Here is a 25,147-nt window from a genome sequence, read left to right as displayed (position 1 = left end):
ATTATTATATAATCAATCTGTGCAGAAGCCAACATTTACTTTACGAGACTTGTTTTTTTGCTATTATGATTTTATTACCTTTTCCATTTGTGTGGTTTCACTAATACAGTTCTACACAATCTTTTTCACTTGTCATTTTCCTTTCATCACTTTTAGATCATAGCACATATTCCAGATTTTTCAGCGATGATGGGTTGTTAGATGGGGAACTGACTTCCTCTCGTATGTTCTTGTCCTCAGCATGCTGTTGATGCACCAGTTCCCTCTGGAGGGTTCTGGCTTGTTACCTTTGTTTTGTCATCATCTGCCTATCAGCCAAAACTAACTGTTAAGCAATTTTTTTTTATTTTCTTCCCCTCACTTCACATTCATAGTCCTTATTTTCTGAATTTATACTTAATTTTTTGCTGAATACATTAAAAAATACACTATGGGATATCCAATACCTCCCAACAAAAATGATCATACAGTATTGGTTGTTTACTTTTTCAGTAAAAAAAAATGGAATTTAAACAAACCATAAGTAACAAAGTTTCTTTCAAGCCTTCTTGTTTTAAAATAAAGAACTTAAAGAAAATTCTCCCCCTCTTTGACTTGTTTTCAATTACCTTATCTTTGGATTGAGCTGCCTCTAATTCATTCATCTTCTAAACATTTATTGATCATTTTGTTAATCACTTATTGTCTGTATCTTATTTCCCAAGTACTGTACTGTGCTAGATATTGGGGGGAAAGTTGACTAGGGCATGATCATTGCCTTTCACAATCTCGTATTATTTGTCCAGTGTTGGAAAAACACACACAGAATAGTTACGTACCAATGTGAGGAATGCTATGATAAAGATATGCACAGGATTTTATGGGAACAGAGGGAGAGATCTGGGAATGTTTTCTAGAAGAGGGACAGTTGAGCTGAGATTTTTGGTTTTTAATTTTTCTTTTAGATTTTACTGAATTTTTTTGGGGGGGGGGAGGGGAAGGGAGGGAGAATGAGAGGAAGAGAAACATCCTTGTGTTGGAGAAACATTGATCCATGCCTCTCTTGCCCCCAGCCAGGGACCTGGCCAGTACCGCAGGCATGTTCCCTGACCAGGAATCAACCTGTGACCTTTCAGTTTGCAAGATGAACCTCCACCCCCTGAGCCACACCAGTCAGGGCTGAGCCGAGATTTAAAGGGCGATTAGTAATAATCTGCTAAATGTAGAATTGCTGGAGGGGAAGGGGTCCCCAAGAGAGGGTTGAGGGTGTGTGAAGGAACAGAAATGTGAAGACAATGCAAAGGAACCTGCATGAGACAAGGTGTGGGTGGAGTAAACTAGAAAGGTGGGAGATGAACAGAGTTAGATCCAGGCTTGGGCCTGGTAATCAAGAACCTGGAAATTGTGCTTTTCCCTTAAAGCTATGGAAATCACTCCTGCATTCATTTGTTTCTACTGTATACTGAATCCTTAGCTAGGTGTTAAGAATTTGGAGAGCACAGTCTACTTTCAGAGAATTTGCAAGTTCAATGAGAGATACAGAAAGAAATGATGGTTACTTAAGCAAGTTGTTAACTTTTTAATTTAGAATACGTGGTTGTGAATATAATTTTTTGGACATGTTTAAGAACTTCAGTGTTTACAAACTATGTAGACTTTCTATAGGATAAGAACTAGGATATAGAAATTGTAATTTTTTAAAAAATGTTATGTATAATATGTAATTTTTGTGAGGAATAGTAAAACTAGCACATCCAGAATTCAGAATATCTGGGTATAAAATGTGATGCCACTGTATGACCATAGGTTAAGTCTTTTAATATTCAGTCACCCATCACGTTCTATGAACTAGGGATACAAAGTTAAATAAGATTTGGTTCCCAAAAGAGTTCTGGCCAAGATGGAGGCATAGTAGAAACCCTTTGCTTCCTCTCAAAACCAAAAAGGAGGATAACAACCAATCTAAAAACAACCAGAAGTGCCAGAGAATCAAACTGCATGGAGCTCTGACAACCAAGGAATTAAAGAAGAAGTCAACCAGAACAAGCAGACCGGTAAGAACCCACAGCGAGGCAGTGGACCACGCAGGCAGGGCTGGCTGAAGGTGAAGCTAAGACTCAGAGCTGACTGTGGACTATGGGGGTTGCCACGGTGGAAGAAACTCCCAGTCTCACAGGAGAGTCCATTGAAAAGTGGGCTGCCACAGCAGGGGAGCTGCACTGTTCCCTCTCTGGCCCCTCCCCCTCAGACAATGCTGCACCACAGCAAGGAGGGTTGCCCTGCCCAGGTGAATACCTAAGGCCCTGCCCCCTTACAACTGAACAGGTACACAGAGACAAAAGAAATATGACCCAAATGAAAGAACAGAGCAAAACTTCAGAAAGAGAGCTAAGCGATGAGGAGATAGCCAACCTATCTGATGGAGAATTTAAAGCCCTGGTAACCAAAATGCTCACAGAAGTGATTGAGCTTGCTCGAAAAATGAAAAAACAAGTGAAATACACCTGTCAGGATGGGCGGGGATATCCGCTTGGAACCTAAGCCCGCCCCTTATCCTATCAAAGAGGTAGGAATGTCAGGATGGGCGGGGCAGGACAAAATGGCAGCCGAAGTACAACCCGGAAGAGACGGCTGACGTCAAACCAGGGAACCACCAATGATGGATTGCCGCTTTGTTCCAGGAGACCAATCCCTAGCCCCCACGAAGAGAGCCAACCAGAATTTGGTGCATAAAACCCTGCCATATTTCCTGCTTCTGCGCGACTTCCTCGGCCCTCTCTGTGGACTGGGGAACCTCTCCGGGTGCGCAAACCTCAATAAAGCTCTGTACTGCCTAATTTTGTGATTGTCATTTCTTCCTCGGTGGAGCCTAAGAAAACCTTTCAACACCCAAAATGAAATAAAGCAAAATATTCAGGGAACCAGCAGTGATGGGAAGGAAACCAGGACTCAAAGCAGTGGTTTGGAACAAAAGGGAAAAATAAACATCCAACCAGAACAGAATGAAGAAACAAGAATTCAAAAAAGTGAAGAGAGACTTAAGCACCTCTGGGACAGCATGAAACATTCCAATATCTGAATTATAGAGGCGCCAGAAGGAGAAGAACCACAAAAAATTGAAAACTTACTTGAACAAATAATGAAGGAAAACTTCCCCAGTTAGACAAAGGAAATAGACTTCCAGGAAGTCCAGGAAGCCCAGAGAGCCCCAAAGAAGTTGGACCCAAAGAGGAACACACCAAGGCACATCATCATTAAGTTACTCAAGATTAAAAATAAAGAGAAAATCCTAAAAGCAGCAAGAGAAAAGGAGACAGTTACCTACAAAGGAGTTCCCATTAGACTATCAGCTGATTTCTGAAAACAAACCTTGCAGTAAGGAAAGGACTGGAAAGAAGTATTCAAAGTCATGCAAGGCAAGGACCTACATCCAAGATTATTTTATCCAGCAAGGTTATCATTTAGAATGGAAGAGCAGATAAAGTGCTTCTCAGATAAGGTCAAGTTAAAGGAGTTCATCATCACTAAGCTCTTATTATATGAAATGTTAAAGGGATTTATCTACGAAAAAGAAGATAAAAAATAGGAACAGTAAAATGAGAACAAACTCACAACTATCAACAAATGAACCTAAAAGAAGAGAAAAACAATGAAAACAAAACCGAAGCAAACAACTAGAACAGGAACAGAATCAGAGAAATGGACATCACATGGAGGGATATCATTGGGGAGGGGGAAGGGAGGGATGGGTGGGAAAGGTACAGGGAAGAAGAAGCATAATTAGTAGGCATAAAATAGATGGGGAAAGATAAAAAATGATATAGGAAACAGAGAACTCAAAGAACTTGTATGTACAACCTATGTACATGAACTAAAGGAGGGGATGCTGGAGGGTTGGGGGGTGCAGGGTGGGGGGGTAAAGGGAGAGAAACTGGGAAAACTGTAATGGCATAATCAATAAAAAATACTTTAAAAGATTTGGTTCCCACCATTGAGGAAATTATAAGTTAAAGAGAAGTAAATAACCACTTACTGGTATAGATTGATTGGTTGCAGTAGAATAATAGCAATAATAGCTGTCACTTATTGAGCACCTATGCCAGTTCCATGCAGTAACTCATTTGGTGAGTAACACTACAACACTGTAGGATAGATTCTGGTGGTTACTGGCTTTTTACACGTGAGGAACCTGATATACAAAGATGGTAACTGACCTACTCAAGTTCTACAGCTGGTAAGTAGTGCGGTTAGTATTTGAATTCAGGTAGTTGGGTGCAAAGCCTGTGTAACCACTAGCTGTACTGTCTCTCTGAATGATGAACATTTTATGACACACTGTGACTAAAGTCCTGTGGTGGGATAAAAGATAGGAAAAGAAACTCTACCTGGAGGTTTGGGAAAGATATTTCTGAGGCAACCTTAGAGCTTAGCCAGTAGGAAAAGCCAAGGAGGGGGCATCCTTGACAGAAGGAACAGCATACAGAAGTACACAGAAAGCTAAAGGAACCCAACAAGGCGGGAGATGCTTTCTGTGTACAGTGGCATAATTTAGTGAAACTGGTGGTTTAGTGACAGGAGGCTGGAGATATAAATGGGACCAGAGTGTCTGAGAACTTAAGTATTAGCTTAAGGTGCTTCAATTTGTTCTTGGGCAACAGAGGTTTTAAATTGGAGAAGTGGTATGATACCTGTTTTGTTTTTCAGGAGAAAACTGAAGAACTGTAGGGAAAATGCATTCAAGACAAGGATGCCAGTCATACTGTAGTGAGATTGAAACTAATATTATCAGCTGTTTGAAAGAACCAGGTTTAGGTTTCCTTGATTTTTTGGTTTTTGTGCTTTCATCATTGATTTGTTGCCCTCATTTGTTACTATTTTTCTTCTGCTTCCTTTACCCTTAAATAGCTACACATTTCCCTCTAAGAAGACCTTTCACTTCTTCTTATACACTTTGTTAAGTTATAGTTTCATTTACTTCGAAATGTTTTTAAATTTCTCTTGACACATCTTTGACTTATTTGTTATTTAGATGTGTGTTGTTTAGTTTCTAAATATTTGGGGCTTTTCCAGCCATCTTTTGTTACCAATTTCCTGTTTAATTCTGTCGTGATGCAAAAGCATATTTTGTGTGGTTTCTATTCTTTTGAATTTGTAAGGTGTGTTTATGGCCCTGTGTGTGATCTGTCATGGTGCATGTTCCGTGTAAGTTTGAAAAGAATATGTATTTTGTTGTTCATTGGAATGTTCCATAGTATCAATTATTTTTACTAGTCTTTGTCTGCTTTCAAATAACACTTTATCACTGAGGTGTAGTGTGTGTGTGTGTCTTAGGTTCCCGGTTCCTCCACTTCATCCCTTTGACATTGCTGTGATTCATCTTACTGATTTGTAAACTGTAATCGCCCAATACGTTGTTACTATTATTACTTTAAAAACAGTTTTTAGATCAGTTAAGGATAATGAAAGATTTTATTTTACCTTCATTTATTCCTTTGATTATCTGAGAAATTCTTTATTTTTCTTTACTTTTGAAGGATAGTTTCATTGGATATAGAATTCTAGGCTTGTAGGTTTTTCTTCCAACATTTAAAATATTTTCCTCTGTTCTCTTCTTGCGTGCACGTTTGGATCAGAAATCCACTGTAATATTTATCCTTGTTCTTTTCTAGATATGGTGCTTTCCCTCCCCTACTGCTCCCCCCATGCTTTTTCATGATTTCTGGTTTTGATTTTCTGTTACATGTTGTATACCTAAAAGTAGTCTTGTAGGTATTTATTTTACTCAATATTCTCTTAGCTTCCTGTATCAGTGGTTTGGTGTCTGTCATTAATTTTACAAAGTTCTAAGCCATTATTACTGCAAATATGCCACTTCTCCCTTCTCTCCTTTTGGAAGTTTCTATTGATTTATCTTAAAGCTCACCGATTCTTTCCTTGGCCATGACCAGTCTGCTGTTGAGCGCATCAGAACATTCTTTATCTTTGCTAACATTGCGTTCAATTTGTAGTATTTCCTTTCTCTTGTTTCTTAGAGCCCTGTTGGTGTGGTTGCAAAGTGTGGGGAAGGGAAACTTTTTATAATCATTTGGTTAAATTTCAGTGTTTTAGTTGGCTTGTGACCCTGGGCTGTTGCCATCCCCTCACCCCCTTAGGTGAGACTGGAAGGCTGGTGGGGCGGGGTTGGGACAAATGCCCTTCCCTCAGGGGAGACAAGGTAAAGTATTTTACCTGGGAGAGTAAGAAGGTCCTTGTGGGGCATTTCACAACGATAACTCTTCCCCTCTACCTGCCAGAGCCAGCCCTGAAGAGTTTCTCTCTCACATGCTAGCCCCCTGTCAATCTCCGGCAATTCATCAGTTACCACGGAAGTGTTCCTACCAGTTTATCTCTGGATTCCATGTCTTCACAGATTTCAGGGGTTGGTTTGCCCTCCAATGTTTGTTCTCTGATGGGTTCAGGAGGAATCTTTGCTTTCCAGTTTATTCAGCTATTTCTTGCTTCAGGACAAGAGTAATGACCTAAGCTCTTTACATTTTGTGCTGGAACCCTGAATTTTAAAACTTAACTTTTTTCCTCCTAAATTTTAAGAACTGTACTATTCCATAATACAGATGTACCATGAGTTACCTATTTACCTATTAAAGGATTAGCCTATTTCCAACTTCCCATTATTATAAACAAGTAAAGTGCAATACAGTAAACCACCTTATACTCTGCTACTGTGAATAGCTCTCTGGAAGAGGTCTTAATTAGATCAAGAGTAAGTGTGTTGGCTGATACTATTAGATTTCCCTAAAAACTGGCTTTCCATTCTAATCAAGAGTGTATACATTTCCATTTTTCCTATTCTTACTATGTATTTTACAAATCCTATTAGTTTTTGCCAAACTGATTAGCAAACAGTTGTGCTTTGTTTTTATTTGCATTTCTCTGGTTATTAGTGACTTTAAGTACTTTTTCACATATGTGTTGTGTTGCATTTCATATGTGTAGCATTTTTACTGGGAATAGCCTATTTCTATTCCATTCTTACTTTGCTATCAGGTTGTTGATTTTAAGAATTCCATGTATAGTATAGTCGTTAATACTTTGTTACAAGTATTGCTAATATTTTTGCTTATTTGTTGCCTGTCTTTTTACTTAGTGGTATTTTTAGCTTTGTATCTATCTACATTTTATCTTTTAAGAAAAATGTACCCTAAATCATAAGTAATTTATATTTGCTTTGAACATTTTATCATTTGTTTATATTTACATCTTTAAACCACTTGGAATTAATTTTTCTTCCAAATGATGAAATATTAGCTTTTGTTTATGGAAATAATAACTTTAGAAAATCATAAATTGATGTTGTAACCAGTCTTCAGAGTTGTAGAATTTTCTCCTGTAGAATTTTCTCCACAGTATCCAGCAACCCAAAATTAGAAATGGAGAAATTGTGTGGTAGGCTTCATCCAGGCATAAATAGTGGTTGGGAATGTGTATAGCCCAGGAGTGCAAGGGAATTGAAGGTCCAGTTGAGATTGTTATTGAAGAGATTAAACAGGGTTAAACAAGAGATTAAACAGGAGAATTGGGAGAAGTCAAGAAGAGTAGGTGATTCCAGCACAGATCACAAATTTAGGGAGTATGAAAGCTGGAGTGATTGAAAATAACTCAGAGTGAGATTTCAGAACTTGATGGTTTGAAAATAGAGAAATTCCTAGTGGTGACAGGTCTGGGATACAGCCCTGAAAGTTTTAGTCCTGCTACTACGCATCTCACTCCTGAGGTGGGTCTCCCTCACTGTGGCCATCCACTGAGGACACTGATAAGTGATCACAGAGCTGACTGACACCAAGTAAAGGGTAGCAGACATATATAGAATGCAAAATGTGTCAATGTTAGGCAGTCACCAATTATAGGAACATTGCGCTACAAAATCTCTTTTGAAGGTCTGATACAGAATTTTGAACACAATTTGTATAAACATACATTTTCAGAGGATAGTAGAGCTTTCGTGTCAACTTACAATAAGTTTATTCCATAATATAATTTAATTACACTATGTTAATCATATCAAATAACCTAACTGCCATTTAACTGTTAGGGTGAATGTACTTTGGGTCTCCCAGACCAGTAGTGGGGCCCTAGAAGGAGGGGTTCTAGGAAGGTGTCAGAGAGATGGCAAAAGTTGCTCATAATTGGAAATCATAACTAAGTGAAGTGTTTTTAAATGAAGGCATATTGCTTTTGAACTTGGAATATACTTTTGTCTATAAAGATGGAAAAATAAGCACATGGAAAAGATACTTTGAGAAATTGTTCAGTTTGGTATATGAGTTCTGTCTGGAAAAAAGTCCAACCACTGTTAATGTAACAAGATTGGTTTGCACAACATCGATGTAACCTGGCAGCCAAGGAGAGTGGACTGGCATGCACATGTGTGAACACTGACAACTTCACTGTACTAGTCAGTGGGGGCAGTAGATGCCATTGAAGTGAGCTTGTGTACTGTGGCTGTCATATTCAAAATGACTGAGCGAGTACAGCAATGAATCTGGGTCAGGTTTTGCATTAAGCTTGAGCATTAGTTTCCTGAATCCTCCATGGAAACTATTCAGATGATTCAGAAGGCCATGGCTTCTGGCAACTGGTGATTAGAAGCTTCATCATGACAACATGCCCGCTCATGCATCAAGTCTCCTGCAGAGGTTTTTTGGCAAAACATCAAATCACTGAGGTGACTCAGCCCCTCTGTGGCCCAGATTAGGTGCCCTGATACTTGTGGCTTTTCCCCAAACTAAAATCACCTTTGAAAGGGAAGAGATTTCAGATGTTGATCAGATTCAGAAAAATACAGTGGGGCAGCTAATGGCTATTGGGAGAACTGTGTGAGGTCCCAAGGTGACTACTTTGAAGGGGACTGAGGTGTCATTGTCTTATGTACAATGTTTCTTGTCTTTTCTTTCTTCAGTAAATGTCTCTATTTTTCGTAGTACATTGCTGGATACCTTCTGGACAGGACCCTTATATAGGATGGTGAGGTCACTCATGGGGTGGGAAGGGTAATGGATGTTGGGAATGTAAATGAGATGGCTGATCTGGTGATATCTCATAGGTGAGGCTAAAATCTGATAATGACTCTTCTTAAAAGGCAAAAAGCAGTATTTAGCAGGTAGAAATTTTAAATTCTAATTCAGGACTATCTATCGTTCTTTTTCAGTGTATATGTTAGATTGCTGCTTTATAAACCCAGTTTGTTGGGAGCCTCTCAAGGTTTTGCCTTTATGCTTAAAAAAATATAAGTTTTGCCTTTATTCTTCATCGTATAAGAAAAAATAGGATTTTCCCCTGGAAAGTTGAAGAAAAAATTTAAAATCTGAGCAATTACTTACAATTCTTTAATGAAAGTATAAGATTTCCCGTAGCCATGTAATCTTACTTCTTTTCTCATGGAATTAAGGAGATACTTAGAAAATTAAGTTTTTAGCTAAGCTACTCAAAGGCAGCTAGTACATTTTTAAAATTTAGACTATTTACTTGTTTTATATCCTTCTATAATTTAAATAATGACAAACTGTTTAAAGGATTTCGGGAGGACATGGTTAAAGTATCTGGGATTTTCAGCCATTAACACAAGATATTAGAGTAAGAAATACTGCCTAGTTCATTGTGGTAATTATCTCATTGCTATTTAAATAACCCCCTGTTAGTAGTACAAACACTTTTCTCTTGTGAAACAAAATGCAGTTCTTATACACAATAATCTTTATAAATATTTTGAAAATCCCTAATAACATCCTCAAAATAATCATTCTGTTTTCTCCTCATTATTATATTTTGCATATCTCTTCTGTATTGCTTTAGAAACCTCTTGTTGAGCATCCAACTAAGAAATAAATTTTCCTTTAATTTTTAAAAAATTATTTTGTATGTCTCTAAAATATAGTACTGTACTATAAGGGCTTACGCTGTTTTCTTTCTCTTACTTGCTTAGATACTAACTAAAAATGTAAATTAAAAAATTAAAAAGAAATTTAATAATCATTGAATGCAACTGATGTGTTTGACACTTTATAAAATTGATGTTATTTTATGTGTATATTACAAAGAGGTTGTGAAAAAAGATTTTACAGATGAGAGAAACCAAAGATTCAGGGGGGTTAAGAGCCTTTCATCTGAATTTACTTATATGGACATGTTTGTACAGCTTTGACTGAAGAATGCCTTTTTTTTTCTAGTCTTTCACTCATCAGGTAGTTCTTGTTCTGAATATACTTTAAATATAAAACTTGAAGTGCAAACAAAGCAATGATTCAGCAAGCTGATATGCTTATGTGTTTCTTAGGAGAAAGGGGGAAATCTTATTCTATCACCAAGATCATCTGAGTAATTGAGAAGTAACTAAATCCATTTTGCTGGTTGATATCTATGTTTTTGTATCTGATAAATATTAAATAACAATGGTGCAATAGCTTGATTACATCTAGTTAATGTTTGTCAATATGTACTCATGTTTTTTTAATTGGGATGGAAATTGATTAGTGTATATTTTGAAAAATCAAAAAAATTCCTGTCACATTGTAATTGCTACTTGGTGCTAAATAATAAATATACTAGCATCACAGTTTCCAAGACTTATGTAATTTAAAATAAGCATATAAATATGAGTAAAATGAGAAGGGCCTTTGACCAGGAGTCAAAGGTTTGGATTCTCATACAATTCCTCCTTATTGTTCTTGCCTTGGGCCTCACTTAAGGGTAGAATTAACCCTATCTTCAGCTGGCCCACTTACGTATGTTGCAATGAAGAGCAAAGGAGGTGGTCTGAAAGTGCTTTGAAGTTCTCTGGATATAGAGTGATGCTCGAATTTTCTTTTCTTTTTTTTAATGACCGACGCCTTTGAAAGCTGGGGAATCTCTTAGGAAAAACATTTTTGAAATATTAGAGGGTCATGAATCCCTTAATCCCAAACCACAGACTCTAGATGATGAACTCTAGCTACAGGCCAAAGAAAAAGAGCAGACCTATACATAGTCTAAAATGTTAATTTACAAACATTTTGTAATTCACTTCAAATTTTGTTCTTGTTCTGGGGATTTTTAGGACTGCACATACAAGCACATAGGCTATTTGAACATAATTTTGAAATCTTTTATTTTTTAAAAATATTTGGAAGACTTGCCTATTTTCCAAAAACAGCCTGAACTAGACCAACTTTTGTTTGTCATTTTGTAGTTCAGGGGTTCCCCCTGGCCGTTGCCTGTGTATCTAAGCATTCTTCCCTGCAATTGGGCCCCTCAGAGCATATCAGGTGCTCTTTGAACAGCAGTCACCTGGCACAGACAGGCCCTTGGCAGAGCTCTAAGCAGAATCAGCCTTTCTGCTCCTTGTCTGTGATGAGTCACATCATGGCCTCCTGTTGCAGTCAAGCTACAGTGCATAAGCACATGCCTATAGCCAAATACGTAATTCTCTCAAAATTCCAAAGGATGCATGTTTAAGATGCTAGTTCTTCTTATAAAAAAAACAAACAAACAATGGACAGATATTTAGTAAATAAAGCTAGAGCCTGTAGTACTCTTTCTTTTTTTTTTTTAAAGAAATGGAATACTAGCTTATGTGGTATGTATTACATTGGCCAAAAAGTCTGTATATATGGGGTTTTTGGAAAATAAAAGACACGTTTTTCATTTTCACCAACAACTTTATTGATTTGGGTATTTTGAGCATGTCGGCTATCTCCCATTTGGTATAATGTTAATCGTTATTAATTAATGTCTTGATTTGATTGCTATCAACTTCAACTTGTCTACCTGACCGTGGAGCATCATCGTCCAGTGAGGAATCTCCAGCACAATACTTCGTACACCCCCATTGACATGTTCAGTCAGTCACAGCACCTTCTCCACATGCTGCACAAATCTTTCTTTTTTTTCATTTCAGTTGCATTTTTACCTTTCTTGATATAACAAAGCATCATATGCTGAAAATGCTGCATATTTTCTTCCATCTTCAATATTAAAATGGCTACACAAAAATTCACTAATTTTGATGGTTTTTTTTAATGCATGCTGCTATGGCAACTGTCACAATACAATCTAACAAAATTGTTTTGAATGAAATTACAGACAACTAAGTGCATCTTACAGAAAAAGCTTAACGAACTATCATCAGGTTATTCCTGCTTTTCTACAGATTAAAAAGCAAATTGCCTTTCTTCCAGATTCTGTAAGTCCTCCCAACCTTCCTTATTCCTTTTGTAAGATATCCTGTTTTTGCATCTGAGATTAGCTAACTGCTGGCACAGTTAGTGGTAGTTTCAAAGGGCTGATGATGCTTTTTGAAAGCATAGTGGTATTGATTCTGTTATATATTCTAACCCAGTGGTTGGTTTATTTATTTCTTAACTGCAGCTCCAGCCAGGGACACATTTTGATGTAGTATACACAAAAACCACCTTACCTAAAATGTTCATGAAATAATAATTACATATGTTGCAATATCTTTAATTTCATTTTAAAAATACCATGACCTACTAAATGAATTAGCATGACCTACCAAAGTGTTTCAAACTGTTGTTTGAAAATTGCTTCTTTAGTTATATAATTTTCAGTGTCATCTTATGATTTGTAGAATATTGAGATATTGATTTATTTAATTTCTATTTTTTAAACCATAACATAAACTCTAGCAGGTACCAAAGGTAATCCTTCATCGAGAAATAAAATAAAAATAGAAAAACTTTGTGGGGTTTTTTTTTGGGGGGGAGTCCTTGGTTTGTATGTTTTGAGGTAAAGGTGAAATTTCTGTTCTTTTATTATTTCAGAGGTGCTTGGCTATAAAGCAACATAGTAACAGTAAGATTTGTGATCCCTTTATTCGTTGAACTTGATATGACTAACTTAATTGGAAACATTTGTTACTTGTCCAGTTAATGTTTTACATTTAATGGTTTATAATTTTTAATTATATTTTATTGATTATGCTGTTATAGTTCTGATTTTTCTCCCCACAACACTGTTCATGTCCATTGGTCATGAGTATAGGTTCTTTGGCTACTCCCTTTCCTATCCTGTACTTTACAGCCCCATGGATATTCCATAACTATCTATTTGTACTTCTTAATCCCCTCACTTCTTCACCCACTCTCCCAAGCCCGCTCCCATTGGCAACCATCAAAATGTTCTCCATATCCAGGATTCTCTCTGTGTACTTCTTGTTTGCTTAGTTTGTTTTTTCGAGTTAGTTGTTGATAGATATGTATTTATTACCATTTTATGGTTCATAGTTTGGATCTTTTTCTTAAATGTCTCTTTGAACATTTCATATAATAATGGTTTGGTGATGATGAACTCCTTTAGTTTTTTCTTATCTGGAAAACTCTTTATCTGGCCTTTGATTCTAAATGATAGCTTTGCTGCTAGAGCAATTTGGCTGTATGTCCCTGCTTTTCACGACTTTGAATATATCTTGCCAATCCCTGCTAGCCTGCAAGTGTCTTTTGAGAAATCAGCTGATGGTCTTATGGGAACTCCCCTGTAGCTAACTAACTTCTTTTCTCTTTCTGGTTTTAGGTAACCTTTGGCATTTTAATTATGATGTGTCTTGGAGGAGGCCTCTACGCATCTGTATTGTTTGGGACTCTGTGCTTCCTGGCCTTGCATGTCTGTTAACTTCACCAAATTATGGAAGTTTTCTTTCATTATTTTTTCAAATAGATTTCCAATTTGTTGCTCTTTTCTCCTTCTGGCACCCCTATTATGCAAATGTTGTCCATCTTGAAGTTGTCCCACAGGCTGCTTATACTTCACTCACTTTTTTGGATTCTTTTTTCTTGTTCTGATTGATTGTTTTTTGCTTCCTTATTTTCTAAATCATTTATTTGATTCTCAGTTTCATCCACTCTACTGTTATTTCCCTGTAAATTGTTCTTTATTTTAATTAGTGTATCCTTCATTTCTAACTGGATCTTTTTTTATGCTGTTGAGGTCCTCACTTAGTTTCTTGAGCATCCTTATAACCAGTGTTTTGAACTCTGCATCTGATAGATAGCTTATCTCCATTTAGTTTAGCTCTTTTTCTGTTGTTTTAATCTATTCTTTCATTTTGGACATGTTTGTCTCCTTGTTTTGGCAGCCTCCCTGTATTCTATATATTAGGTGGAGCTGCTTTGACTCCATATCTTGGTAGTATGGCCTAATATAGTAGGTTTCCTGTAGGATACAGTGGCACAGCCTCCCCTATCACCTAAGCTGGATACTACTCAAGGTACGCCCTTTGTGTGGGCGTACCCTCTTATACACTCTGTCTTATAGTTGAGCCTTGGTTGCTGCTGGCAGGTCAATAGGCCAGTCAGCTGTAAGGATTGGCTATGACCACGTACCACCAATCTCTGCCTTCTATGGAGGATCAGCTGTGCAGAAAGGATGGTGGTGGTCCAATGTGGTCTGTAGCTGTCCACTGGGTGTGTAGGCCAAGGTCATCCCTGACCTGTATTTTGTCCAGGGCCTCCCTGCCTGAGCTACAAAGCAATCTGAGATGCTGCTACTTGTGCTGGGCTTAGAGATTCCCAGGGGAAGCAAAGCTGTAAATCTAGGCTGGCTACTGCTTGGGCCAGGCCTGGGGCTCACTGAATCCACCTGTTGCGTGTTTGATAGGATTTAGGACACAGGTGGCAAACACGAGGCCCAGGGGCCAAATCCAGCCCTCCACCTTGTTTCTACCCAGCCGCAGTGCTGAGCTTTATCTTAACTATTAACGAGTAGTTACATTTATACAGTCCTAAAATTACATTCGGCCCTTTGAAGGTAACTGTGAGGCTGATGTGGCCCCTGGTGAAAGTGAATTTGATACCCCTGATTTAGGAAGTTGTGAAACATGAAACAAGACCAGCCATTCATATGAAAAAGTGGCTTGGGTGGGGCAGGGTCTCTGGGGATCTCCAAAGCAGGTCAAATTGTGTTAGCAGGGTTGATGGAGTCTCAGATATGGCACCATTTTTCTGGCTCTGTGGGCAAAGGGTTTAGAAAAGGGACTGTGGCCTCTGCTCTCCTTGATGCCAGATACTTCAGTTCCTCCCTTTATGCCACTGGTGCCTTTCAAGCTGCTACCCTGGTGTTAGGGCTCAGAGGAAGTGAGTCTGTGTGTGAGGAACTGCTTGGGGCTCTAGAAGTTTCTTCCACCAACTCAGTCCCTGCTGGTTTTTACAGCCAGAAGTTGTGGGTGCTTATCATGCTGGCACTAGAACCCTGGGCTGGGGAACTGGTGTGTGGCTGGGACTCCTCGCTCCCGAGATATCCCTCTCAAATTTTTATCCACCACACGTGGGTGAGAAACCAGCCTATTCTGCATCCGCACCCCTCCTGCCAGTCTGGATGGATGTGGTTTCTTTCATTCTATAGTTGACAGAGTTCCATTCAGCTCCATTTCTGACAGTTCTGAGTAATGATTGTTCTATATTTTAGTTGTAATTTTGATGTGGTTCTGTGAAGAAGCTAGCCACGTTTGCCTGTGCTACCATCTTGCCCAGAAGTCCTGATGGTTTACATTTATGTAAATTGTGTCAAAGCTAGTAGGATAGTTGAATGCCATATTATAATTTATCGTTTAGGGAGATTTATCAAAATTAGCTTCACCTTTCTACCTTTTTTTTTTAAAGAAGTAGAAAAAATATTTTAGTCAACATTTCCTGGTTTTTAGACTTTTTATAAGTTCTTTATGCATGCTTAACCTGATCAAGATAATGACATTGTAACTCTTTCTTGGTGAACATCTTCCAACAGGATTGGAAGTGCTTATCACCAACTTGCCAAGATGAACATGGTGAAGAGGATCATGGGTCGGCCAAGGCAGGAGGAGTGCAGCCCTCAAGACAACGCCTTAGGACTAATGCACCTCCGCCGTCTCTTCACTGAACTGTGCCACCCTCCTCGGCACATGACTCAGAAGGAACAAGAAGAGAAGCTGTACATGATGCTGCCAGTGTTTAACAGGGTAAGTCTAGGTTGCAAGCACACTTTCCAAGACTGGGTGGCACTGTCAGACTCTTAAGGTTATAATAAGTGACAGGTAGAGAAAATGATACAATGAATTACTTTTTAAGAAGCTTGATATTTTCATTCCTTCCTTTCAGTTTACTATAAAGTAGTGTGACTTGATGTGAGACCTGGTCTAAATGAACTCTTATTTAGTTTTAACAGATAAAAGGAAGTCTGAGCACATTGTAAAAGTTTCCTCTAGTGATTGATTTTGGGAGAATGGATAGATTATAAATTATCATTCGTTATTTCCGTTTTTTTTATTTTTAGAGAGAGGGGAAAGGGGGAAGAAAGAGAAGGAGAGAAACATCAATGTGTGGTTGCCTCTTGCACTCCCCCTACTGGGGACCTGGCCTACAACTCAGGCTTGTGCCCTGACTGGGAATTGAACCAGCCAGCCTTTGGTTTGCAGGCCGGCACTCAATCTACTGAGCCACACCAACCAGGGCTCCATTCTTTTTTTGAAGTGATGGTTTATCGCACCAAATGGTGCAGTTGCTCAAGTGTTTTGTACACGTTTAAAGAATCGTCTCAATTTTCTTTGTTGTTAGGCAGGTTTTCTATGAGAAATTAAAAAAGGATAGTTATAGGCCCTGGAGAGTCTAAATAGAGTTAATGTTTTATTGCATTTTATCAAGTTGATTACAAGTAGCAATCTTTGTAAGGATTTTTAAAATAATTTTTAAGTTTTAACAAAGGTATACAAGTACATAGTTTAAAAAGTCAAGTAGTTCCACAGGCTAATGAATGCCCTACCGCTCTCCCCTGCTAATTGCTGCTGTCACTTTGAGCTCTCTCAGCTTTTAAATAACATATTTTACTGCCTTTTTTTTTCTTGATTATTCAGTCTTAATTGACTTCCTACTGAGGAATATAAAAACTGGCACGTATTACCCTCCTTATCCTTTCCATATAGTATACCATTTGTTTAAACAGTATTTAGTGTTTATACTTCACTGATCATGGTGTAAATAGTATTCACAGATGGACCATAGGTAATATACCACCATTATTTTTCCACTCTTGTAGAATTTGTTTCCTCCAGACTTCGTGTTATACCTGCCTTCATTTCTGTCTTTTCCGCATGTCTCTGTTTCTCTTTCTCTTCCATCTCCGCCTTTCTCTCCCTCCTCTGTCTTTCTGTCCCTCACGTTCCTCTTTCTCTTTCTCTGTCTCTCTCTTCCCCTGTCTATCTCCCTATTTCTCTTGCTCTTGCTGTCTCTGTCCTTCTTGTATCTCTGCTTCTCTTTCCCTTCCATGTTCAGTCTCTATCCCCAACTCTGCCTCTCCATCTCTTTCCATGCCTTCTCTCTTTACCCCATTTCTATCTTTTGCTCCCCCCACCATCTGTGTTTCTCCCTGTCTCTCTCGTTCCCTTTCTTTTGTTGTCTCTTCTAATTCCCGTTTCTCTCTCCCCATCTCCATCTTTTCCCTTCACTCCCTTCCTCCCTTGAATCTCTCTCCCTGTGATGATGCCTTTCTCTCTACCCTATCTCAGACTCATCATCTCCCTTCCAGTCTCACTTGGTCTTTATGTTGTTTATTCTCTATCAGTTAGTGCTCCTGCCTGAAATTTTCTAGGCTCTTTTTTTCTCATTATTTTAAAATTTTACTGAGGCCTCATGATGACTCTTCTTAATCTGAAAAGTTGTACTCTTCAACCCTGGGAAAATATTTTGAAATACTTCTTTGTTAACCTCCCCTTTATTTTATATGTTTCCTTTTCTGAAACTATCAATCATATTAACTCTTCTAGGTTAACCTTATGTTATTATTTTTATTTTCCTTGAATCCTCCTTTTATTCTTCTAAAACTGTGTGGTATCTCCTCTTATCCCTCTGAAAATATTAAAGTTTTTAAAAAAATTCTTAAACTTCTTGCATTGTTATTTTTCCAAATTCCTTTTTTCTTTCTTTCTTTTCTTTTTTTTGGGGGGGGGGGGTGTATGTTATTTTCTTTCATGCCAGAGTAACCTTCAGCTGTGTGGTGATAATTGTCCATACACAGTCTAATTTTTTAAATATATTTATTGATTATGCTATTACAGTTGTCCCATTTCCCCCCCCTTCACTCCACTCCATCCCACCCACCCCCTCCCTCCCACATTCCCCCCCTATAGTTCATGTCCATGGGTCATACTTACAAGTTCTTTGGCTTCTACATTTCCTACACTATTCTTACCCTCCCCCTGTCTATTTTCCACCTATCATCTATGCTACTTATTCTCTGTACCTTCCCCCCCTCTCCCCCTCCCACTCCCCTGTTGATAACCCTCCATGTGATCTCCATTTCTGTGGTTCTGTTCCTGTTCTAGTTGTTTGCTTAGTTTGCTTTTGTTTTTGTTTCAGGTGTGGTTGTTAATAACTGTGAGTTTGCTGTCATTTTGACTGTTCATATTTTTGATCTTCTTTTTCTTAGATAAATCCCTTTAACATTTCATATAATAAGGGCTTGGTGATGATGAACTCCTTTAACTTGTCCTTATCTGAGAAGCACTTTATCTGCCCTTCCATTCTAAATGTTAGCTTTGCTGGATACAGTAATCTTGGATGTAGGTCCTTGCCTTTCATGACTTGGAATACTTCTTTCCAGCCCCTTCTTGCTTGAAAGGTCTCTCTTGAGAAGTCAGCTGACAGTCTTATGGGAAGTCCTTTGTAGGTAACTGTCTCCTTTTCTGTTGCTGCTTCTAAGATTCTCTCCTTCTGTTTCATCTTAGGTAATGTAATTATGATGTGCCTTGGTGTGTTCCTGCTTGGGTCCAGCTTCTTTGGGACTCTCTGAGCTTCCTGGACTTCCTGGAAGTCTATTTCCTTTGCCGGATGAGGGAAGTTCTCCTTCATTATTTGTTCAAATAAGTTTTCAATTTTTTCTTCTTCCTCTTCTCCTTCTGGCACCCCTATAATTCAGATGTTGGAACGTTTCAAGATGTCCTGGAGGTTCCTAAGCCTCTCCTCATTTTCCTGAATTCTTGTTTCTTCATTCTTTTCTGGTTGGATGTTTCTTTCTTCCTTTTGGTCCACACCATTGATTTGAGTCCCAGTTTCCTTTGCATCACTATTGGTTCCCTGTACATTTTCCTTTGTTTTGCTTAGCATAGCCTTCATTTTTTCATGTAATTTGCGACCAAATTCACCCAATTCTGTGAGCATCCGGATTACCAGTGTTTTGAACTGTGCATCTGATAGGTTGGCTATCTCTTTGTTGCTTAGCTGTATTATTTCTGGAGCTTTGATCTGTTCTTTCATTTGGGCCATTTTTTTTGTCTTGGTATGCCTGTTACTTAAAGGGGCAGGAGCTTAGGTGTTCACCAGGGCAGGGTAACGCTGGGCTGCGCTGTGATGCTGTTTGTGGGAGAGGGGCCGGGAGGGAGCAATGGCACTTGCTCTACTCTGCGGGATTTTCAGTCACTCCCTCCACTACCCACAATCAAACTGGGCCCCTCTGGTGCTGATTTCCGAGTGGGTGGGCTTGTGCACGCTTTAGGCCCCTGTGAGTCTCTCCAACAAACCCTCCCGTGAGGCTGGGAGTTTCTCCTGCTGCCGCCTCAACCCCCACGGGTGTTTTCAATCAGAGTTTTGAGGCTTTATTTCCCCGCGCTGGAGCCCTGGGTTATGCAGTCTGCTTAGTTCCCCCACCATTCCTCCCAGTTTATCTATGTGCGAATGTGGGGCCGCGGAGTCTGATAGCAGTCGCACTGCCTGCCCCGTTCGTCCCACAGTCCGCCGCTTCTCTGGGTCCACCCACGTTGCCACAAGTCCTGTCTGCCCCTGCTGCCCATCTCCGCCCCTCCTACTGGTCTGGACAAATGTTTCTTCTTTATCTCCTTGGTTGTCGGACTTCTGTGCGGTTCGATTTTCTGTCAGTTCTGGTTGTTTTTTGTTTTTAAATTGTTGTCCTTTTGGTTGTGCGAGGAGGCGCAGTGTGTCTACCTACACCTCCATGTTGGCCGGAACTGTTACATAGTCAAATCTTATGAAGCTAAATATAATGAGGAAGATAAACCTATAATTGTGCTGGAGAAGAAGTAAGCACAACAGATAATGTAATGACAAGAAAGAAATGTAGCATCAGAGACATAGGAGGATATGGCAGCCCTGCAAAGAGAGTTGTATAAAAGTGTGTGGATCAGGGAAGGGAAGCTTCCCTCGAGAATGATATAATTCTTCAGCTTTACAAGATAAGCATTAGCCAGTTTGGAATTAACTGGACTAAATTAACCAAGAAGGTATTATGGAAGAAGTAAAAGCATGAGTCAAGGTAAAAGGCAACAAACATTTTCATATATGCTGGTGTCTATAAGCATGCCTTGATTTTATGTCAAGGAGGGACACAAAATAAGACTGTCAAGATGGATAGGAGGCATACTTTTACTAATACATTTCCTGGAGGCATGCAGAGCCAATGAAGTATTGTAAGCAGTAGAATAAGAGAGAGTAGAAGGGGCCCAGACAAGGCTTTCTCTGTGGTTTCTAATTTGGGAAACTGGGTAGCTGTTTCCCAATTGCTGAGAAAGAAAGTTTTAGGGGATAGATTCAGTATGGGGCATGGGGTCTGGATGATTTGTGAGCTTCCCTGGCAGAGGTAATCAATAGACAATTAGAAAGGAGTTGGCTGGGCACATATTTTGGGGACTCATTGGCAAAGATGTGGTCATTGAAACCCGGGAGGGGGACAAAGGATTACTCATGGTTCATACTGCTAAGTGAGAAGGGCAGCAGGCTACGGGTGAACCATGGAGAATATGAATGTTAAATGAAAGAAGGGGAACCCATAAAGAATACAGAACAGGAGCTGGTCATGGCAGTACAAAAAGGTTCAGGAGAGGGTGGTTACAGAGCTTGAGATAAAAGTTGCAAGTTAACACTGTCATGTACAATGAGGACTAAAGAATGTTCTTGAAATTTGCCAGTTTGGAAGTTACTAGAATGGTGGAGCCAGAAGGTAGTGAGTTGAGTGAATTGGAGATGAAAAGAGACAGTAAGTATATACTTGGCTCATAGAAATTTGAAAGAAAGGAGAACAAGAGAGATTGGTGGAGGTGAATTTGGCAATAAAAGGGTGTTTGCTTGTATGTTTCTAGTGTTTTGCTTTGTTTTTAAAGGTGGGAAAGATGTAGTCATGCTCATAAAGAGAAGGGAAGAAACCAGCAGAGGGCAAAATTTGGAAATTTTCAAGAGAGATTAAAATTGATTGAGGGAGGAGAGCATGGAGTCAAATTTCAGATGGGTGGTTGAGCTTCCAGTGAGAAAAAGGGCTACCTCATCCTGGAGAAAGGCTACAGGGTGGGGGGAAAGTAGGTTTACAGTTGTTTGTATGGAAAAAGACATGCAGGTTATGATTATTACAATGGTTTTATTGACTCTGAGTACTCACAAGTGTAAACCTACGTTTGCTGCACCCTGTATTTTATTGGGTGTGTACAATGGTGGGAAGTTGAATGAGATCTTGCTTAATAACCTCAGTTTCCTGTAGTTGTCAACAGCAGCTGTGGTCTGTTAAGAGTCTTGAGGAAGTAGGTTGACTAAGGGACTTAAAGAAATTGTGATGGTTTGGAATATTAATGAAAGGGAATGAGAAAGGTAGTTGAAAAGGAACAATAAAAGAGTATTGAGAGTCCAGTGGAAGTTGGAGATAATAAATTTATACCCGATCTTATCATTCTTGTGTGTGATTTTTCTCTTGCCAGGGACTCAGCAGCCTGTGTGTAGAACTTAGAGAGGACAAATAGATACATTAAGGAGTGAAGAAGGCAGACATTATTTATTCGGATTGAGGTTTTGCTGGGCTGGTAAGGCAGAAGGGCAGGAGTAGAAGGAAGGAGCATGGTAAAAGAGAGACTAGTTCACATGTCACCTATGGGGTTAGGTAGGATAGAGTAAGAAGAGAAGATGGAAACAATCCATTTAGAGGGTGTTCATTTTTTTTTTAATCTATAAAGTAAGAGACTAAGAATGATAGAGGGAGGAGATAGAGAATAGGAACATGAGGAAAGGTGGGGGGAAGATTTAAAATAGCACTTTTGGAAACAGGAGAGAACTGATTGTGGACAAAAACATATTTTCAAGCCCTGTTGAGGTAACCAGTCATCAATTTTTGTTGGAATTAGTTCTAGGAAGTTGTTTTGTTCTTCATTTTGTTTATGTACTGTTGGCTGAATATTTTGAGGTAATCTCCTCTCAGACTTACAAACATTTACGAAGGTGATAATGTTTAGAATGGTTAGGACAATTGTTTTTTTTTTTCTATTACCATAAATTAATAGGTAATATCCTAGGTACATGTCCCATCTACTTCATCAGTTAGGTTTCTACAGTCAATTCAAGTGAGTATTAGGATAGAATAATTGTACAGATATATGTTTTTTTAAAGAGTAGATTTGAGATGCTTTAGTGATTATCCTCTCTTGCTTAGACTGTTTGACTTAGTTTTCTTGTGTTCTAAGTTGTCATAAGTCTCATTAACTATTAAATTTTTTTAAGTCTAATTGGCTAATGAAGAGCACCTATATGTGCATTGCCTTTCATCTCTAATATAATGAGTGAACCTTTATACCATAAAGGTTCAGTCATCTCTTAACTAATGAAAAGATAGGAAGTTATTTTTGTGCCATTGTGACCAATTAAAAAGATATATATTATATTCACTGGGTTATCATTAACCTAAAAGTATCCTTATATAAACCATCACATCCACTGAATTTTTGAACTATATAGCCATATGTATTCAATATTTAACCATTTATACATGAACATTCTCTACTAGCAAGAAATAGCTTTGATAAATGAGTAGGTCATTATGGCTCTAGAGCTCTTAACCATGATGCTAAAAAGGAATTGCACTGCTCACTTTTGAGACTTTGCTTGTTTCATGCTAAATAATAAATAAACCATATTACTGTTACCGTTAGACATAGGCATCTGTCTCCAGAATTATTTTTAAAGTGTGTTCAGTGGTGTTATTTCAGTGTGCGGTATTTGTTTTTAAGAGGCACGGGTTGAGAAATGACATGTGTTGAGTCCTTTTTCTGGGCCAAGTCTCATGCTGGGTTCTTCCACTGCCTCCTGTGATCTTCCTCACAGTCCTGCAAGGAGACTGCTGCTATCCTGCCTCTCAAACTGAAGACTTATTGTGGAGACCGAGAATAGCTCAGTAGTACTTACCCAGCATTCTTAAAAATAATTAACCTTTAGTCCCAAGAACAAAAAGCTTACAAAGAAAATACTTGATTTAAATTTATTTAAAAAAATGACATTTTAGTCATCTGAATATTAACTGCTATTGTTAATTACCTTGATAGATGTTATCATACTTTACTGTGTATTTTAAAATGTAATCTTTGCTAATTAGATCTTCTTTTAGAAACCCCCCTAGCTTTTTTAATTCTAATTTATATTTGAGAAGTATCTAAGTTGAAAACAGTGTCTTTTTGTCCCTTACAAATGACCTTTACTTTTTTAAGTTGTTGGCTTTAGAGGAAGGAGCTTCAAGTTTAGAACCAAATGAGAGACAAGATAGGAGTCAGAAGGTGAACTATTTACATATATACAGTTTTAATACTTATTACATGATACCAGTACAGTTGATACTGGAGAATAGGTCTGTGCAACAAAGGACTAAATTTGTTCTTGAAATAGAAACGGACAGCTGCAGGCTGCACCCAGAGCAGATGCCAGTGTGTGCTCTCCTGAGGCAGGCATATCCCAAAAAGAGGGGAAGGAGAGAAGCAGCTGAGGGAAGGAGTCTTCGTTTCTTTTTCCCTAAGTCAGTGGTCCTTCTGAGAAATAGGAAGAGTATAAGATAAATGTTTCTCTAATTATTTATATTAATTGATAAGAAATCCTAGCTCATTTACAAGATAAAAATAACACAATTACATTTTGATTGTTAATTTTTAAAGTCTGTTTTATATTGCAATTATTTAAGAACTAATGGTGGTCATACTGTGTAACTTATTTTAGATATGACATATACTGTATTTAGGGAACAAGGAACACCATTTTAGAAAACTTTGAAAATTCCAGCCTTTTTTGTTAATCATATTTAATCAGTTTTTATTGAATGGCTTCATTCTGCAACAAATACATACTGAGCCTCTACTTTATACATGTCACATTAGATATCACCATTAATACAGATTACTCTGGCGTACTCCCTGAGTACACAGGAAATGTTTACTGGAGCCACCAAGAAATTTTCTGAAATTTATTTAGATGCATATTAAAAATGACCCTTCTAAAAACAAATCAAACCATGTTGTTCTCTTACGGTGAGCACTGCAGAGTTACAGTGATAGGGTTCAGGTGAAGTTTAATCGAGGTGATACAGTACTTGGTGATTAAGAGCAGGACTTTGGATCAGACAGGCCTAGTTTTAAATTCTGGCTCCAGCACCTCTGAGCTTATGTTGTTTAACTCCTGTTAACACTTAATTTTTTAAATGTGTGAAAAGAGGATGCTGTATAAGATTTTATGAGGTTTAAATGACATAATATGTCAAGTATTTGAACACTGCTAGGCACATGGCAAATGATCATTATATGGTAATTATTTTTATTGAATTTGCTAGAAGGCATGTTTGTTCCTCAGTACTGGTTTTAATTTTCATCTGAGTCATGAATGTCACATATCTCTTGTGGAATTATCCCTTCTGAGTTGAATATATTACCTGCCAGTCTCTTGTTCAGTTCTCTCCCTTGACAGATAAAGAAACTGAAAAGAACAAAAATTTGACCCATAGTCCGTGAGGGGGAGGAGAATCCAAGCCTCCTGACTCCCAGCTCCATGCTCCATCCTCTGTGGCGCACATTTAACTACGTGGTGGAAGCATTGTGTGTTTTTAAGAAATACCACTATTTGTGAAAGGTGGTAAATACATACCTAATATTCTTAGATTTAAATGCTGATTTCAATCACAAAAAATCACTTTCCTTTGCTATCTTATATATTTAGTATTATCTAAAACGTCAGATTTGTGTTTTAGTCCCTGTACCTCTCCAACCTTATCTTGTACCATTTTCCTTCTCATTTAAAACCTCCAGCCTCACCAGCCTTTTTCCTCAACTGCCCTAAAAATTTCATGTCCACTTTGAGGTCTTAAGCATGATTCTTCTCACTGCCCAGAGCCCAAACATTGTGATTCCAAACAT

At 38.4% G+C, this 25,147-nt stretch overlaps 1 protein-coding gene across 6 annotated transcripts in view; it reads left to right on the top strand.

Moving 5' to 3' along the window:
• Window positions 1-25,147, top strand: part of WDFY3 (WD repeat and FYVE domain containing 3) — a 268,490-nt gene that overhangs the window by 75,404 nt on the left and 167,939 nt on the right. For all 6 annotated transcript variants that reach the window (XM_053922587.2, XM_053922591.2, XM_053922589.2 and 3 more), the window contains one exon: window positions 15,748-15,958. In XM_053922587.2, the coding sequence (XP_053778562.1) occupies window positions 15,779-15,958 (180 nt within the window). In that variant the 5' untranslated portion in view covers window positions 15,748-15,778. The remainder of the gene's footprint in view (window positions 1-15,747; window positions 15,959-25,147) is intronic.

The sequence above is a fragment of the Desmodus rotundus genome, chromosome 4, assembly GCF_022682495.2.
Source record: "Desmodus rotundus isolate HL8 chromosome 4, HLdesRot8A.1, whole genome shotgun sequence".
In the NCBI taxonomy this organism is placed as follows: domain Eukaryota; kingdom Metazoa; phylum Chordata; class Mammalia; order Chiroptera; family Phyllostomidae; genus Desmodus; species Desmodus rotundus.
Note: the sequence above shows the minus strand (reverse complement) of the source record. Positions and strands in the feature narration are given on the sequence as shown.